General features: G+C 46.4%; 2 protein-coding genes across 2 annotated transcripts in view; one reads left to right on the top strand and one right to left on the bottom strand.

The window, feature by feature from the left end:
- Positions 1-8,982, top strand: part of LOC130375543 (collagen alpha-1(IX) chain) — a 23,324-nt gene extending 14,342 nt beyond the window's left edge. Inside the window, exons 18-37 of the mRNA XM_056582529.1 lie at positions 10-63; positions 234-287; positions 414-467; positions 640-693; positions 809-862; positions 1,617-1,670; positions 2,106-2,159; positions 3,157-3,201; positions 3,302-3,355; positions 3,785-3,838; positions 4,577-4,630; positions 4,790-4,861; positions 4,973-5,008; positions 5,109-5,153; positions 5,661-5,693; positions 5,810-5,956; positions 6,641-6,695; positions 6,811-6,996; positions 7,604-7,690; positions 8,780-8,982. Of these exons, the coding sequence (XP_056438504.1) occupies positions 10-63; positions 234-287; positions 414-467; positions 640-693; positions 809-862; positions 1,617-1,670; positions 2,106-2,159; positions 3,157-3,201; positions 3,302-3,355; positions 3,785-3,838; positions 4,577-4,630; positions 4,790-4,861; positions 4,973-5,008; positions 5,109-5,153; positions 5,661-5,693; positions 5,810-5,956; positions 6,641-6,695; positions 6,811-6,996; positions 7,604-7,690; positions 8,780-8,982 (1,449 nt within the window). The remainder of the gene's footprint in view (positions 1-9; positions 64-233; positions 288-413; positions 468-639; positions 694-808; positions 863-1,616; positions 1,671-2,105; positions 2,160-3,156; positions 3,202-3,301; positions 3,356-3,784; positions 3,839-4,576; positions 4,631-4,789; positions 4,862-4,972; positions 5,009-5,108; positions 5,154-5,660; positions 5,694-5,809; positions 5,957-6,640; positions 6,696-6,810; positions 6,997-7,603; positions 7,691-8,779) is intronic.
- Positions 8,983-11,598: 2,616 nt separating this feature from the next.
- Positions 11,599-17,500, bottom strand: part of col22a1 (collagen, type XXII, alpha 1) — a 45,504-nt gene continuing 39,602 nt past the window's right edge. Inside the window, exons 58-65 of the mRNA XM_056582533.1 lie at positions 16,251-16,322; positions 16,082-16,117; positions 15,937-15,981; positions 15,469-15,648; positions 15,219-15,285; positions 14,621-14,803; positions 13,791-13,868; positions 11,599-13,400 (exon numbers count right to left, since the gene is read on the bottom strand). Of these exons, the coding sequence (XP_056438508.1) occupies positions 13,207-13,400; positions 13,791-13,868; positions 14,621-14,803; positions 15,219-15,285; positions 15,469-15,648; positions 15,937-15,981; positions 16,082-16,117; positions 16,251-16,322 (855 nt within the window). The 3' untranslated portion in view covers positions 11,599-13,206. The remainder of the gene's footprint in view (positions 13,401-13,790; positions 13,869-14,620; positions 14,804-15,218; positions 15,286-15,468; positions 15,649-15,936; positions 15,982-16,081; positions 16,118-16,250; positions 16,323-17,500) is intronic.

Below are 17,500 nucleotides of genomic sequence, written 5' to 3'. Positions count from 1 at the left end.
AATCTCCAGGGAGCAGACGGACTTCCCGGGGCTGCAGGTCCTCAAGGACACATGGGCGACGACGTAAGAGGCGCCATCTCCGACACCACTGTAGTTCTTCATAAATCATAACCTGTATTGATCACCAATGCTGCAGCATGGGCTCCATACAGGCTATAATTGTTGTACTGTGTCAGGAACCAGATACCCAACCAAGTGTAATTGTGTCAACTAACGCTTTTTCCTGTATCTAGGGACAAAGAGGGCCTATTGGATTGTCGGGAACAGCGGGCGAAAAAGGAGATAGAGTAAGATAAACAATCCCATGCTTTCCTCATTGCTTCAAATGCAGAGCTGAGGCGTTCCTCCGTTCAGAGGCCCCACTGCGGCCCCAGCGGACGGCTGACTCTCTCGCTCTGTCTGCTTGTTTCCAGGGTCCTCCTGGTTTTAATGGGAACGTGGGTCCGACTGGGCCGCCCGGAAATCCCGTAAGTCAGTCTCACTTGGATCAGCTCCGTATCTACTGCGCTTCCAAGACACGGTTCCCTTTGTTTGCTCCTTCAAAAGGGAAGGCTTCTGTTATGGTACAGTGTGTGTAACGCAGACTGACTCTCTCCGAGATGCTGACAATGCGTTGTGGGTGCGTTTCTGCTACGCTAGGGTGTGGAAGGTGTACGAGGACGTCAGGGTTTGGAGGGTCCTAAGGGGGATGAGGTGAGAAGACAATTCCTCCCCTATGGTCCTTTTTTATCGGTGAGGTACTGTGGCTGCCTCTTCACATCTAAGCCAGTGGATTTAAAGTTCCCTCTACCCCCGTGTGTATCATTAGGGAGCGGTCGGGTCACCAGGCGAGCAGGGTATCCAAGGAGACAAAGGAGAAACCGTAAGAAACCTAGCATAATATGCTTCTTCAACACCAACATCTCATTCATCTCCAATGGCTGCTTCCGTGCTCTTATATCTGCCTTGTGCCTGCCAGCCCTTATAAGTGGACCGATAACAACTGGAAAAACACATGGATCCTTTTTAAAGTTTTCCCATGTTAACTCTGTTATTAGCAAGCAATGGAATACAAATAACATTCAAATATTATCAGATTAATAGAATAGATGAAGTAGACGCATAGTAAATCAATCACATAGGATAACTCAAGACTGGATTGCTGTGGGTTACCAGATGTGCCATCCAGGGTCTCTTAAGGTTAGCATTTGGGCATCTTTTCCACAATGTTCACGTTATGTGACATCAAGCCTGTTCAGAATTCAACACCACGGCATGCGTCCAAAAAAAGAGGAGGCCACTTTAATTTAGGTAATAAAGGAATGTTGTGTTTGCCCTCTAAGCTAAGCAGATTTGAGTTACTGTCTCGATGAGGGGGCCGTGGGTGGTGGTGGGAACAGAATTCATATTTGAATGCAGCGTATGAATGGGGTTCACTTGCAGGCAGCCAAGCACTTAAAAATCTCCACCACTCACGCTGCCGTTTGTACTTTTATGATCTATGGCCTCATTTCCATTTGCTGTAAACATTGTCCTCTCCAAAGGGGAGAGAGAGGAGCGAACTGAAGTGCACAGGATTCTACCTGCACCATGTGGCTCTGTTTGTGTAAGTAATCACTGATGTTGTTGTGGATCAGGGGGAAGCCGGCAAAGATGGCATGGACGGTATCCCCGGTGTGGACGGGAGCAAGGTGATTTCCTGCCTCACACACACAAGCACATGCACGCACACACACGCGCGTACACACAAACGCACCCACGCGCGCACGCATGAGCACGCATGCACACACAACACAGATACAATCACGTACAGTACTCACATAGCTCACACTGGCACACACACATTCTACTATACAAACTCTTGGACACAATGCTGAGTGTGTTTGTGAAAGACACATTGATGCATGCTGCTATACAAACTCTTGGACACACACCTGTGTGTGTGTGTGTGTGTGTGTGTGTGTGTGTGTGTGTGTGTGTGTGTGTGTGTGTGTGTGTGTGTGTGTGTGTGTGTGTGTGTGTGTGTGTGTGTGTGTGTGTGTGTGTGTGTGTGTGTGTGTGTGTGTGTGTGTGTGTGTGTGCCTATGAAAGACATATTAATCCATGCTGCTATTCTACTGCCACAGGGAGAGGCTGGGGTTGCAGGAATCGTTGGTGTCAGGGGCATTGTTGGAATCCCGGTGAGAAATTTTTTGTTGTTTTAACAAATTATTTCATTAGTGATTTAGAGAAGGGCTGTGTAAAATGATTACACAATTGAATTTGTCTACACATACAAGGGAGGTTGATCTAAAGTACGATGCATATTTGCAGCTACACAAATTATGCAGCAGGCAAATATCGATATTTTTTGTTGTTTTGTGAATTAATACTTTCCTGCGGTAATATGTTTGAAATAATGGACACAAATAAACCACATTATGGGCACAGGGGACAGAAGGCCATGGCTTTGGGTAATGCAGACCATATAAAACTAGAGGTCTCATCCCTGTTCTGCATACATAGCTCTGCACAGAGGATTTACGTTCTCCAGACAGCGATCTTTCACGATGTGCGGAGGAAGCAGAAGTGTCTTATATTAGAAAATGGCAGAGTGAGACTGTCCTTCTGCAATGCTAGGTTTCTAAATCTGTCTGCTTAACCAGTAATGAACTGGTTTCAGAGGAACATCCTTCATCTGTAGAAAGAAGCCCGTGAATGAACTAATCAATGGCTCACTATTTCATTGAGTCTCAATGAAATAGTGAGCCATTGTTCTCAATTGTTGCAGATTTTTGTTATTTTTGTTATTATTATTATTATTATTCACGTTTGGGTCCGGAGGCTACACTAGTTGAGAACCATTTGCTCAACGACTAAATACTGTGAATACAATTGTGTATGCCATGATATGCACAACATTAAAACTGATTGACTCCTTCAATAAGGCAAACACCCAGAACTATTATAGCCAAGTTTGGTTTTTATGGTTAATCAATGGCCCTATAACTCCCCTGACGCCTGATTTGGCTGCGTTCCATGTAATATGAGAGAGAAGCGTCTGGTTTGGAGCAGAAATGACCCACTGTATACAAGAGGGTCCGGATTAGTGCGAAGAGAAACACTTTCATTGACTTTATGTCCCAATGACAAATTGCTTTGTTTCTCTGTGGTGTTTTCCTATTTCTCATTCCACAGGGCCTTCCAGGGAAACAGGGAGGGGTTGGACCCACCGGTGAGAAGGTAATTTAAACTGCCTGTCTATTAGTTTCACGTGGCATGTGGCTGATGTTATTTTTGAAAATGTAATGTATTTCTTACATTCATGTTACGTATATTTCAGGGAGATCTGGGTGCTGAGGGAGCTGTGGGGCCAGTCGGACTATCTGGAAAGGCGGTGAGCGTTTCGGATCACTTTGTTTGGCTTTACCCTCAAGTACTATGCATACACTGGGATTTGTAACCATGCAGTCTGAAACCACAAATCCTTTTGTATACCTTGGATACTCCCTGAGCCAAACCGTATCTGATGTTGTTATCCTTCAATTGGATATTCATCTGTGCGTTATTTGGAGAATGACTGCTAGGTTCCCCCTCATCAGTATCAAGAAACAGGGATGACATTGTCCCGAAACGTTGTCCCTTAGTGTTTTACTGATGAGTGCTGGGGGGACTGCCGCTTGTAGCATCATCTCTACCGGGACCTCCAGCTCATTCAGTCTCATGTCTCTGAAGCATTCTCATTCATACCGACACCCACACGGAGCACACATTTTGACATCTCCTCATTTCCACAATACTCTCTCTCTCTTTCCATTTTTTCTAGGGCGAGCAAGGAGAGCCAGGAGAGGATGGAGAACCAGGAGCCAAGGGGGCCACAGTGGGTTATTCCTTCCTCTTTATCCCCCACACCTCGGCAGAGTTAGACTCCACTAAATTGAGTTGAGGACAGACACTTGAGGTGGTTACAGCTTTAAGCGTTTACCGTTAATCCTCTACTTCCCCTTGGCACTCTCGGAAAGGTTTCTCAAATGGGCCAGCTAAATGTCATGACTTGATCTTAAGAGGGGCTGCAGGATCAATTTATCAGCAATAATTTGAGTGTAATTTTGAATAAAATAGAACATCCTCATTTTATTGTGACTGCAGACTTCAGCGAAACGGAGTCAGTCAAATTCTAATTTTAACTCAAACTTGACTCCTTTGAGTTGGTAAATATCAATAAGATATAAAACAATACAGTAATTGCAGTGGCATTTTATACCAGTAGTGCAGTTAGGAACACATTTACAAAGGTGCAGTTGTAATGTAGACAACTGTGCAGAGTTCTAAAAGTGAAACTGTTGTATACACACAGTCACACAGTAGCAGGTCCCGAACCACCAGGGTCAGGGTTGACAGGGTTCAGTTCTCGTTGCCCTGAGGGAGCAGCTACTCTGTTTGTCAGGGATTAAGAGGATCTCAACCCACCACCGAGACTCAACCCCACCCTATCTCTACCCCCACCCTATCTCCACCCCAACCCTATCTCCACCTCCACCCTATCTCCACCCTACCCCTACCCCCACCCTATCTCCACCCCCACCCTATCTCTACCCCCACCCTATCTCCACCTCAGGGGGAATCCGGGAAGCAGGGACCGCTGGGGGCAGAAGGCCCACAGGGCGTCCAGGTGAGCGACTGCACCCCACGTGACCCTTGACCTCCCCTTTGACCCAGAGCTTATCAAGCTTCTCGCTATAGAGCCCCTGTGTGGACTCGCAGTGTGGCGAGGGTCTTCAGGTGAAAGAGACCACCAACTGGCCTTCTGTTGTGTTTGTCTCCCTGACAGGGGGACAAAGGGGACAAGGGGGACACTGGTGCAATGGGGATAAAGGGCCACACTGGACTCAAAGGAGATCAGGTGAGACTGCTCAGCTAGTCCCAGCGTGGCTCGTGGTTCATTGAGAGGTGATGGGAGGACGGGTTCGTCCAACATGCCGTTTCATGTGATCTTGTGGGTTTTGTTCTGCAGGGGCCAATGGGTCCATCCGGCCAGAAAGGAAGTGAGGTACAGAAACGCGTCCCGCAAACATATATACAGAGTTGGAAATACTTTATACCGCTGCAGAGCGCCTGCGAATGCTAATTCAACTGCTTTGTATTCACAGGGAGATAATGGTGCTTCTGGAGATCCCGGAATTAAGGGCGACCAGGTGAGATGTCTTGATTAAAGAGATACTATGGAACTCATGGCCAGCATTGGCAACAGAGAGCAATGGTTATTAGGCACAAAGTTGCCAAAGAGCATCTTCGTGCCAAAAACAACAGCAACTCTGCCTTTAAACCAAATGTTAGTAGGATCCCTTTGATTAATTTATTAATTTAATAAATATTAGTTTAGACGTCCCATCCTCTTGTTGTAATTCATCACTATTACTGGTCTCAGACCAACTTCACCTGGACAGAATCCCTTGGTGATCAAGACGTTGATGGATTCCTTTTAGTTTATTCACGTTAAATAATTGACATAGGTGTGAATAAAAACCAAATGGTGCATTGATAAGTTACATAGCAGAAAGCACACTTTCTCTGTAGCTTCTCAAGGACTCCATCGTCCTCCTTATGTCATGACCCATGCCAAGTTGTTCATAACACACACAATCAGAAGCAAAGAGATGTCTTTTCTGACTCGCCATATTGTTGTTTTTTGTGTCTTTCAGGGGCCTCCTGGTGTTTCTGGCGTTAGGGGAGAGGTATTACAACGTTTCATCCCATTGGATGTACTGTAGTACATTGTAGACTACAGTGTGAGCACACGTAGCCCAGGCTGAGTCAGTGCGGCTAACATTAGCTTCTCTGCCCCCTGCAGCTCGGGGCAAAGGGCAACCGAGGAGCGACAGGGGCCGACGGCAGGCCGGGTCAGCCAGGACACGAGGGCCAGCACGGGCCCATCGGGCCCCGAGGCTTGGAGGGAGAGAGCGGCATCCCCGGGGCCCCAGGACCCAGGGGCCTACCTGTACGTCTTTAGAACACACACACACACACACACACACACGCACACACGCACACACGCACACACACACACACACACACACACACACGCACACGCACGCACACGCACACACGCACACACACACACACACACACACACACACACCCTATACTGCTGTATGTCTACTTAGTATTACTCACAGGAGAGACGCGACCCCCTGGGGCTTTAGCTATGTGGGTGTTCTTCAGAAGGCCAGCGTCTGTATTCATCTATTCTGTATCTATCCGTGTTCAGTTTTGGAGCAGCGAACTGTACTGCGCTACACCAACCTCTGCTGCTATTACTGGACGGCTTGGCCGCCTACACGCTTCTTTGATTGAAATAAATCAACTTTCCTGCTATTTTGTAAATGGTACTTGGCAGAATGAAGCAGGGTTATCTCTGAGCTACCATGCCTTCTCAAGCATTTCTTTATTCCGCAGCATGAGGCCATTGCTACCACTGAATCCCAGTGTGTCCTCACTGAACAGAGCTAATAGAGTAGTCTAACAAAGAAATATGAACAGGATTTCATCTATTTATGATCATCGATTAAGCTCATTTCACATACCAAAGCCGTGTTTTCCCATTGATGAAAAGGTCAGGTTGTTTGGCCAAAAATTAGGGATTCGTATTTAGGTGTATGTTTCTTTCCTTTTCTCGTCATAGGGTCCTAAGGTGAACGACGACAAGCTAAGAGACCTTTGCTCAGTCATTGTTGAAGGTATGTATTTTCCAGCTTCAACTTATTATAAAAAGAGTCATAATCATCCCTACAAGTTATCTGTAGGTCCAAATTATCCTCAATAATGTTTTGGTACTTTTGCATGTCTTGTCAGAACAACTACTAGAATTCAGGAAAGAGATGATGAAGAGACCAGCAGCACTGGGCTCACCTGGTACCCCTGGACTGGTTGGCCCCCCTGGCCCCAGCGGGCCCCCAGGAGCAAATGGAGAGCAAGGTCTCATGGGCCTCAAAGGGCCTCCGGGCTACTTTGGACTTCCTGGTATTCCTGGAAAGAAAGGTCAGATTTGACATCATATACGACTTCTCAGCTGAAGTAAAATCAATGTTTCTCCTCTCCTCTTTATAAAGTTGTATAATTGAGTATGCCAGAAACATAGCTTTCTTTGACTTCGTTTGTTTCTCGTTGAATACGGAAAATTTCAACCGTGGGAGTAGAACAGACCACAAGTAGATCCAACATTGTGCTCTGCATAGAGACCCACACAATGCACCCGTCACTTGAGTTCTAAATGTGTAAAGAATAAAATTAATCAACCAACGGCTCGGCCATTCTAAGGACTGTGATGGTTGAGCGCTTCGTCACACAAGGTGTTATGTGCCCGGGCTGGACAGGAAGTGTTGCAAAACACCTCTTATTAGAAATATTAATATACCTCCTTTTCAAATAAGTTTGATTTGAAGTGACGGCTGCAGTGAGCATACATACACAGTGCAGGTTTATGCATCGATGACGTCAAACGAGGACTCATCAGAGCAAGTCTTTCACAGTTCCTCCCCTCCTCACCACCCGGCTGCGAAAGACGAGTGGAAGGACGAGGCGTCTGCTCCTGATCACACCGCAACGTCGTTGCCCCTGACATGCGCTCTCTTGTTCCCCCCGGCAGGTGAAGCCGGGACCCAGGGAGGGAAGGGAGACGCGGGAGAGAACGGCGTTGGAGTCAAGGGAAGCTCTGGAGAGCCGGGCACTCAAGGTAAACAACGACAACACACAACACGTGTCTATGTTTGTCTCATAGACCCTAAGCACACCTGCCAGGCAAAAATATGTGCGCTCCACATGGTAGACACGCACACACACAAACACATACTGTATCTATCTACTAGAAATCGGACATGTGCGGTCACATCCCAAACCATAATATGTGGTACACCCAGAATAAGTGATACAATCGTTACTCAAGTCCTATTATCTCATTAGCCAAGTTGGCCCCGTGAAGATTGGAGCTGAAATGGAGGGCCAACTAGTGCCTACGCAAATGGAGCTATCAAATCCCGTTGCATTTATATTGAGTTGGGAGCAGGGATCTAATCACGCGGAGTCACCGGGAGACACGTGATGAGATAAATAGGCTCACTATCCATCAAGGAACGGGAGAGTTTGAGGCTCACAAAGATTTAAATCCTTTGAACATGGTGCAATAACAACCAATTGCACAAAAAACAGAATAAAAACAGCTGCTGTATTTTGATTAACACATGGAGTTACGTCGAATAGTTCAACAAGATCAGCCGAGTGTATCTTGGAACCCTTTTCAACTCTGATGCAATGGGGATATACAAGTATAGATATATAAAATACTAAGTCTGCTCAGGGCTTTAGTGTTATGCAGAGCGAGAAAAGGGGGTTGCAAATTACAATTTAAACATATAGTGCTGTTTGTATTGCTTATCAATGCCACCCAGTCAGGCCTGCATGGTACAGCAAGAGAGCTGTATATCTGCACCGTCTGGCTCAGTGTTTGCTCAGCTCACAAAGCATATCCTAATTTGTATTCTTATATTGAATGACGCAGTAACGGAGGACTCCACTTCCAGGTCTAAGAGCACAACCCCAACCCCATGATCTCTGTAACATACCGTACCAATAAGGCTAGACTGAACTCTGGACCTGAGCCCGTACATTAAATACCCAGATGAACTAAACAAACACAGAATGCCATCCCGCTGCCGTCTGTTGCTAGGGACAACAGTTGTTAACACCTCATGCGTATGCTGCTAATATACTAATGTGATGATATGAATGTCTTTTTTTTAACCCTACCTCAACACCTCCATCGTAGGTCCAGCAGGGACTCCCGGTGTCGGGCTGGATGGCAAGAACGGCGCCCGCGGGGAGACAGGGGCCTCCGGCACCCCAGGCTCACCGGGGCCCCGGGGGGCCACGGGCCCCACAGGACTTTGCGACCCCTCCACCTGCATAGGCAGATCGCCCCCACTCTACATGCTCGCTGGAAGGAAGTCATCCAGCTACAAAAACCAATGAGACAGAAAAAATAACAATATATATATATATATAAATAAAATACAAGATGGTTCAAAATGGTGAACCTCCACGCCACGTGGTCCCCCCCCCCCCCCTGTTCGGCAGGGGTCTGGGAGAAACAATTTTTTCTTTTCAGTTTTAAATGCCTTCATTCAAATCGTGGATCAAAAGAGACACAGGGATTACAGAGACACAATTATAGAATACACAATGGACATTTAAAAATTGTACAACCTGATTTTTATCTGAATACCACTGACAAAGGAATCCTCACACGCATACACTCACACATCCCTTTGTCCATCTCTCGCTCCCTCTTGATAAGCTGGGCCCAGTAGGAGGCAGCCTTACATTGATTGACCTCGCAAAAATTGTGTCTGCGTCTCCCCTTTCTGCATGTTCAGCAGAAATAACAAGGCCTTTGTTGTAAAGCAGTTAAAAGGCACAACTGAATGATGTTTATTTTACACCTGTTGTTTTAAATTCCATTAACACACCTCAACGTGTTTTCCTTTAAAGTGTACATTCAGCATTGATACACAGCAAGATATCATCTATATTTCCTTCTCATTGCCTGATGGACTACCACATATATTAACAAAAGCAGCTGCAGACGTTGCAGTAGAACAAGCTTTGGAATCGCATCGTAATTAACAAAGAAATGAACCAGGCATAATGTTACAATTATAAAATGAGGTCATTCCCAGGCACTTGAGATTATAGGTTCTTTTTTTTTTTTATAGGTCTTTCAAATAATGTAATAAAATGGGTTTTTGACAAGTTGCTTGGATGATCTTAATCTATTTCAACCACCAAGTCTCCATGATTGAAACATGAACAGGCACCACCATGAGGGTACGATTGTTCATGCGCTGTAAAAGAATAGGTCATTGGGTTTGTCTCATCCCCACGTCGCCGGGCGCTGTAATGTTCTTGATGGGGATGGATCAGGGCTACAGGCTCCAGATCCACTGTTGCCTGGTTACTTTGGAGAGCATCAAATTGTTTTTTTCCTCTGCACAGTCAAAAATAAGAAACAAACAAGAAAGGCATATCCAGAGAGCACACATGACCTTTAGCCTCTGGCTAGACTTCAGTGTCCACTGAGCCGAGGAGTTTGTGTTTGAAAGGATAGGGCTTGGAGCCCAAGACATGTGCATAGGTACCACATCCAGTAAATCGGGCACAGGGTCCAACAATAGATGGGATCCCCATAGGACTTTCATTCATCTTTTGGTTCACTACTGATTGCAAAGCAAAGTAGCAGGTTTTAGTTATGGACCATTATTTAAATTACCTTGTGGTTGGACAATTAAAAACCATGCAAGTTCATTATTGTATTGGAGAGATTTTTTCATTATGCCAACAAACATTAATTTCGCAGATCCTTTGAAAGCGAAGGCATGCAATAACATTTGATTCAGGTTGAAGGCAATCCGCCTCAATCTGTTTGTTTTCCTAAACTGTGTTTTCTGTCAAACAAATGCGTTCAGTCAAAACACAATCTTTTCCACAAAGAACATCCAAAGTTTTTTGTCGTTATACAGTACATACACACCAGTCCCATGATGAGGAAAGAAAGAAAAACGATTTCCTAGAAAATGGATCTGCTCCAGTCTTTATTTCAATATACAGTACAACGTGTGTATCTCTCCCAACGTAAAACACATAATACTGATTTAGAATAGCACCAATTAATCTGTAATAAAAAATGGGTAAATAAACATATTTGCATCGTTATGAATAATTTAGTAGTATAACTTATTTTTATGAATGGAGATACGTCATTCAACAAGGCCAACTGTAAAGGGAGACATTTACAAAACAAAAACAAAGCATCACAAAATTAAAATTACGCAATTGAGGTGTTTGCTAGCCAATTTCACCTTGCTCTGCGATGTTTTACCTTATAGTGGATCAGAGTAGACGTATACAAAATGATAACATCAACAATACTGGTATGGTTTCATTGATCAATAATAGGCCAAAGTAGATAGAGCGCGAACTTTCGGGTAAGTTTAGGGTAGTGCAAGGCAAGTAAGGGTGTGAATTGAAAGTGAGCAGCAAGAAAACCGTAGCCCATAATACTCATTCTGTCATTGAATTCTCACTGCAGCTATAGCTATTTTGCGTTTTGTATGTTATGTTGAGAAGTAAATTTAAAAAAAAAGCGTCACTTCCTAAACCTGGTTTGGTTGCTTCCAAAATTCCTTTGAGATTAATTCCACCGTCGACCATCTCCATGACATGAACCAAACCTGCAAACCCAGCAAAGCGTGAGAAAGCATACAAAAATGTGTGTGTGGGGGGGGGGGATAAATGAGACAAAAGTAAACCTTGACCACGAATGATGTTGTGAAGGGGTTAGTTAATAGATTCTACATGAACTGAGATCAGGGAGCCTCGCAGTAGGTCTCATTGGCCCACCGGAGACGTGAAGGCCACATCTCCAGAGAGGTTAAGTCAAAGCTCCCATACCCATGCAGCCTCACTCCCTCCAGCAGGATTCTGGGAAAGAAACGCTTCCAATTTCCTTCCTTAAGAGGACGCATAATAAACCCTGTGTCTCTACAGGAGCGAGAACTCCCCCCCCCCCCCCCCCCCCCCCCCCTCTGTGAGGCTCCCCAGTCTCTGTTCAGTAAGCCCCAACCGGACAAAGAAGGAAAACCCTGCTTCAAGAGGTTACCCAAAGGGTAGATCAAAAAAAAGAAGAGAGGAAGCGAGGTGCGCCACACTCACACTTCCAGATTTGAAAAACGATTGCGGCGGCAGAGTAATGTGTAACCATCGACAGAGCAATCCCAACTGTTTCACTCAAACTAAGCCGATGTTCACCGAGGCTAAAAGATGAACAGAGGAGGATTCCTCAACTATGAGTGGACATCACTTATTTATCTAATCTGATTGGCTGTTGTCTTTTTGAACAAAATTTTCAGAAATCTTTTGCTGCCCATTCAAGACAGTTTCAGTGTGAAACGAGAAGCTAGAATATCTGGATGGTATTACAGCTCTAATTTTAACAAGTTTACGCCTTGTATGTTCAACATATGCTGCGATGATTTGAGTAAGTGGTTCACTTATACCCACCCTTGCGTGACATGCATCTTTTACCTCATTGATACCCATGATAATAAGCACATGGAAAGGCAAACGGGAAAGAATTGAAATTCGGCTGTATTAGGCTACATAGATAATGATCGTACATTTTAATTGAATTCCTTACAATAATTAAAAACGACATAGTTGGCCTGACATCATAACATCCTCATCAATCATATTTAATTTCTTAATCTTCGTTGAAGATGGACTGCATTATGAATATGCTACTCAGGCATATCTTACAAATACCAACAGGTCTTCATGAACGAAAGGTTAGCACTCCAAAGCATGTCATCTTAAATGGACAGAATAACGATGTGAAGAGATGAACAGACATCAGCACTCAATGCTTTTTTTGGAAAGGGGTTTTGGCTTCACTTCAAACCGGATCAGGCAAGAGATGAAAGGGTGTCCGTGATTCATCCGATAAACCCGAGTTAACTGAACATGTCATTGACTTAAGAACGATAAGGCAAGACTGGTATTCATGGCGGAACACAAATCTGGGTGTCTGGATTGTCGCATGAGGCTAAGCCCCCCTCTATTATAAAAGTAGAGAACTACTTTGACGAGAAGTTAATACAATCCAAAGCTAGGATCCTCGGATCAGGGGAACATCAGGGTGATGTGGATTAATGGAGTGTCACGGTTTCAGAGTGGGGTCCAGAATCTCCACTCAGAGGGGCTGAAAGGATCCCTTTTTCAACTTCATCTTAAACTGTATTGCCCCACATGACCTGGGAACATAAAAAAGTGGAAAATAAAACTAAAATGACTATTGACTGATGCATAGTCTAATGGAACATTGTAAAAACGTACTCAGCTGCCCTCTCTATCCATCGCAATGTTAATATTTAAAACACCAATGGAGCATTTCCAAAAAAAAACCCTGATCCTCCCAAAAGAAACATGAAGACTGGACCGGCAGCACGGGCTTCAGCCCTCCCACGTGAGGTGACCATCAGCGCTAAAAGTAAAAAGTTCTCAATTCATATGAACACACACTCGGTTCATGAATACAGCTGGACTTCAAGCTCTTTGTATTTTCGCGTGTGAGTGTGTATGTGTATCTGTGTGCATGTGTTCCTGTGTGTGTGTGTGTGCGTGTGTTTTTGTGCATGCGTTTTAATTCCCCTTGGTGTTCTTGGTGTGGGGTCTTGACGCCATGCTAGCGTAATAAGCGCACTGGCTGGGGTCGCACTGGCCGGTGGGTCCCGGGGGCCCGGTCTGCCCGTGGGGGCCGGGGTTCCCTGGCTCTCCCTGGGTGCCCACTTGTCCCGGGCTTCCGTCTTTACCGTAGCCGGGCAGACCGGCTGGGCCTGGGAGAGAGGGGGGGATAGAGACAGATAAGGACGAGGGGCCGTGGAGACCACAACGTACGCCTTCCGCCATCTGATTTGATGGGAGTATCCAAACGTTAGTGTTGATGCAGCTCTCTATTTGCCTTCCATTTACGGCCTCACGGGCCTCGCCTCCAGTAAAACCAGGATGTATGCACAGTGTGTTATCTAATGTCAGCACTTAGCCGATTGCGGGGCCACAGCATATAAGGGGGCGAGGGGCCGATAAGCGCCAGGGGTTTCCATCTTTGCACTACAAATTGTGTTTGCCTGTCCTTTGGCCCGAGGGCACGGCGGGGGCGTCAATAACAAGTTTTTCCAGGTGAATACATTTCTGCAAGATAGCAGCTTGTTAGGGACTCGTGTTACCTATGGGCCCGGCAGGGCCTTTCTCTCCCCGCTCCCCGACGCCATTCTCTCCCTTCTCTCCTCTGGTTCCTCGTTCACCTGGGTGGGGGAGCAACACGTTGGTCTCTGAGGTTTGGTTCACGCTGCGTGCCTTGATGCTCGATAAAGCGCATTCATCGCTCAGATCCGATCTTTTGTTCTGGTTTTCTTGTTCTGTTGTTCACATTATTGATTCAATGTAGCCAGTGTCAGACTCCAGTATGAACTGCTCCCAGTCCAAACTGACCCTGTGTTCAAAAGGACACTAACAAAACCCTCTCACGCAGCAGGGTTGGGAGTAAATGTGGACCTCGGCAGTCGGTGTGTTGATTTGTATGTGGGTATATAGAGGGGTTGACACGGTGTGGTCAATTTCATTGACCACTGTTATTTTTATCAACTGATCATTAATTCCTCTTAATTAGGCGGTTCAATTTGTTAACACGTTGGAAAATGTTGCATTTTAACAACACAAAAAGGGAAATTACAATAAACAAATTGACAAATTGTTGATAAACGAATAATGAGGTCCAAAGCACACAAGCGTGATCGTGGCAGAGATGTATTTTTTCTCTCTTACGCTTTTGTATTTTGGAGGCAAACAAATGGTTTGTGTGCTTTGGGCTCCACACTCGTACGTCTTCACTTGTGGTGGTTATATAAGTGTCTTCCCAAGATCAGTCGCCCACGCTGACAAACCGAAACAGAAAGCCCCCCCCTCCAGACAGTGTTGGAGCTGGGGGTGAACCAAGGTCCGTCCTGAAGGGGCGCCCCTGACCCTGGCTGGACGAGCCCCCCGGTCCCCCCCTCACCTTTGGGGCCGTGAGGTCCTCGGATGCCCTCCCCTCCGTTCTGACCGGGCATCCCCTGCTCCCCCGGGGGGCCGGGGCGGCCCTGGGAGCCGTCCTTCCCCGGCGTCCCCGGGGTCCCGGGCCGCCCCGCCGTGGTCTTCACGTGGGCCGGCTGGATCTGAGAGATCAGGTAGGCCAGTTTGGCTGCACCCCCGCAGACACACACACGCGCACACACACACACACACACACACACACACACACACACACACACACACACACACACACACACACACACACACACACACACACACACACACACACACACACACACACACACGCGCACACACACACACACACACACATCATTAAACATGAATCCCAAAGACATAAACATTGAGGCCTTTCCACAAAATGTGCAAAATCCTGCAAGTAATGATTGTAATAAGACCTTATATTTGTATAGCGCCTTGAAAAAAAGGTTTCCCAAGTGCTTTACATGCACCATTAAAACGGTAGAGAGATATTCAGCCAAAAGCAGAACATGTACAATGTCGAAGTCCAACCTAAAACGAGTCTATTTGTCACACAGGGAATAAAAACCGAGCGGGGGCCTTACAGTCCAACTGTTTACTGAGCTCTTCCTGGATCAGTCGCCGCATCTGCTCCACCGACACCGACTCTCCCTGTGGCAGTGGACACGGTGATGCCAGCCGTTAGCCATTTGTGTGTTAGAGTGTTAAGTGTTAAAGTGTTAAAGGTGGTGCTTGTTTGGTACACGATAACAGCTCCGGACACCCTGGCCGCGGTCGGGGTGGCGGGCAGGGTCCGTCCAGTGTTTGACCTTGGCTTGCGGAGGCATCACTCACCCTGGGCCCCGGCGTTCCAGGGTTACCGATCGATCCCTGGGGCCCCGTGGGGCCGATGTCCCCCTGTGGCCCTGACATGCCCATCATCCCGGTGTGGCCCTTCCTTCCCGGGGTTCCGGGGTTGCCGGGAATGCCGGACTCCCCGTTGTGGCCTTTGTCGCCCTTGTTTCCCGGGTCTCCCTTCAGGCGGGGGGACAGTGTGTGTTAGTGCTCTGGCCTCACAGGTGAACCATGCTGCTATGGAGCGCTGCATTCGCTCTTAGGCCCACACCACCAACAGAGTGAGTTCAGCTTCAAAGTAAGAGCGCGTCTCAAAGAAGAAATAGAATCATGTTCTAAAGGAGAGAGGCACACAAAGATTAAACGTAGCAGGCTGTATAGTGTTCGCTCGCTTCGTGACGGACTCCAGACAATCTTTCCGTCCGTCCGGCCCGTGGCCGGGTGCGTGGGGCGTAGGTGCGTGCTCACCCTTTCCCCCTTGATGCCGCGGTCCCCCACTCTGCCTGGCATCCCCTGAGAACACACACACCCAGGGAGGACAAGGTGTGACGATGGAACAACAAGCCCCTGAATCGTTCATCGCTGGCATCGAATGACATTGGACGACCCCTACCTGTTTCCCCTCGGGGCCGGCCGGACCGTGTGGACCCTGGAGGTCAAAGGTTAAGTTAGGGAGGATTCTTAAATCACTGACGCAAGAGCAAAAAAAGGGCGGGGCTCCAGTGGGAGACTCGCTCGCCCACAACATGTGAGGGAAGAGTAAGAAAGAGTGCAGTACTCACCGCGGGGCCCTTGGGGCCACTAAAACCTGGTAATCCAGGGTTGCCGGGCTCGCCCTTGTTTCCCATAAGACCCTGTGGAACAGCAGAGATGCAGGCGTTCATAACGCTGCATGTTAGAGTGTGTGTGTCTGTGTGTGTGTGCGTGTGTGTGTGTGTGGCTGGGCCACCATGAACTTGGACTCTGATAGCAGCCATCATTACCGAGGCGGATTGGGCTAGATTAACATTAAGCCGCTGGCCGGTATCGACGTGTGCCACTTCCGCGGATCAAAATCTCACAGAGGAATCTTGCGGCTGGGTGAGACCAGCTGCCACCGATTAATATTCATATTACCACGGGATCTGCGGCCGGGCAGGGGGGCCGGGGGAGCCAGCCACAGGGTGATGGAATTTCCCATCAAAAAGGCTTTCCGGTCATAAAACCTGGGTTTGATTGGGAGTTGTTCTAATGTTATGTTCAGTTTCTCATTAAAGATTTTTTTATTTTTTATTGAAGCTGCAGTAGGTAACAATGTTTTAGTTCCGTTTTATTGGGATTTGATCTCATCACGGAACATTCCTAATAAAAGGGTTCTGAGTGGACCTTAGGGAAATAGGGTTTAGTAAACAAATAGTGAATGAACGTATGTCTCTCTCCAATCACATGCAAGCGGGAGGACAGACAAAGTGTTCTTTTAAGGCATAACCTGAAAGCGTTGCCAACCTCATTTTTAACATTGGTAGCAACCAACCATTGTCCATTCCCAAGACAGGAAAATTATGAAATGTATCTCATGATTCGGTGAGTCGTTACTCCCATTGAGGAGTGCTGAGTTGAGTTTGATATAAAACCAAACAAAAATTTGCCATTTAGATCATATTTATATTCATACTTGCTGGTCAATAGTTCTCTTGTAACTTTAAAATAATTTTCGACTGAATAATACACTATATGAAACCAAAGAGACAGCACCATCTATAGGACAACAACGATATTGCAAGTCGTTATTTAATTTGTGTTGTACAAAGATGAGGACTATTTGTGGGCCGATAGGATGAATGGATGGAAAAGGTTAATCTAAGATCTCTCTGACGCTCTGTCAACCACAGCCTGTCTTATGTCATCTATTTACTGGACTTTTCCAGCAGGGCTAACTTTTCCAAAGATACACATCTTATCAGAAATGGGCCGACACAGCACAAAGCAGAATATCTCATTAAATCTGATGTTATGACCTCAATTAAATGTGTGATGAGGTCTTATAATTGAA

Source organism: Gadus chalcogrammus, chromosome 22 (genome assembly GCF_026213295.1).
Source record: "Gadus chalcogrammus isolate NIFS_2021 chromosome 22, NIFS_Gcha_1.0, whole genome shotgun sequence".
Lineage (NCBI taxonomy): Eukaryota > Metazoa > Chordata > Actinopteri > Gadiformes > Gadidae > Gadus > Gadus chalcogrammus.
The sequence above is the reverse complement of the archived record's forward strand: the minus strand, read 5'-3'. Positions and strand labels throughout refer to the sequence as shown.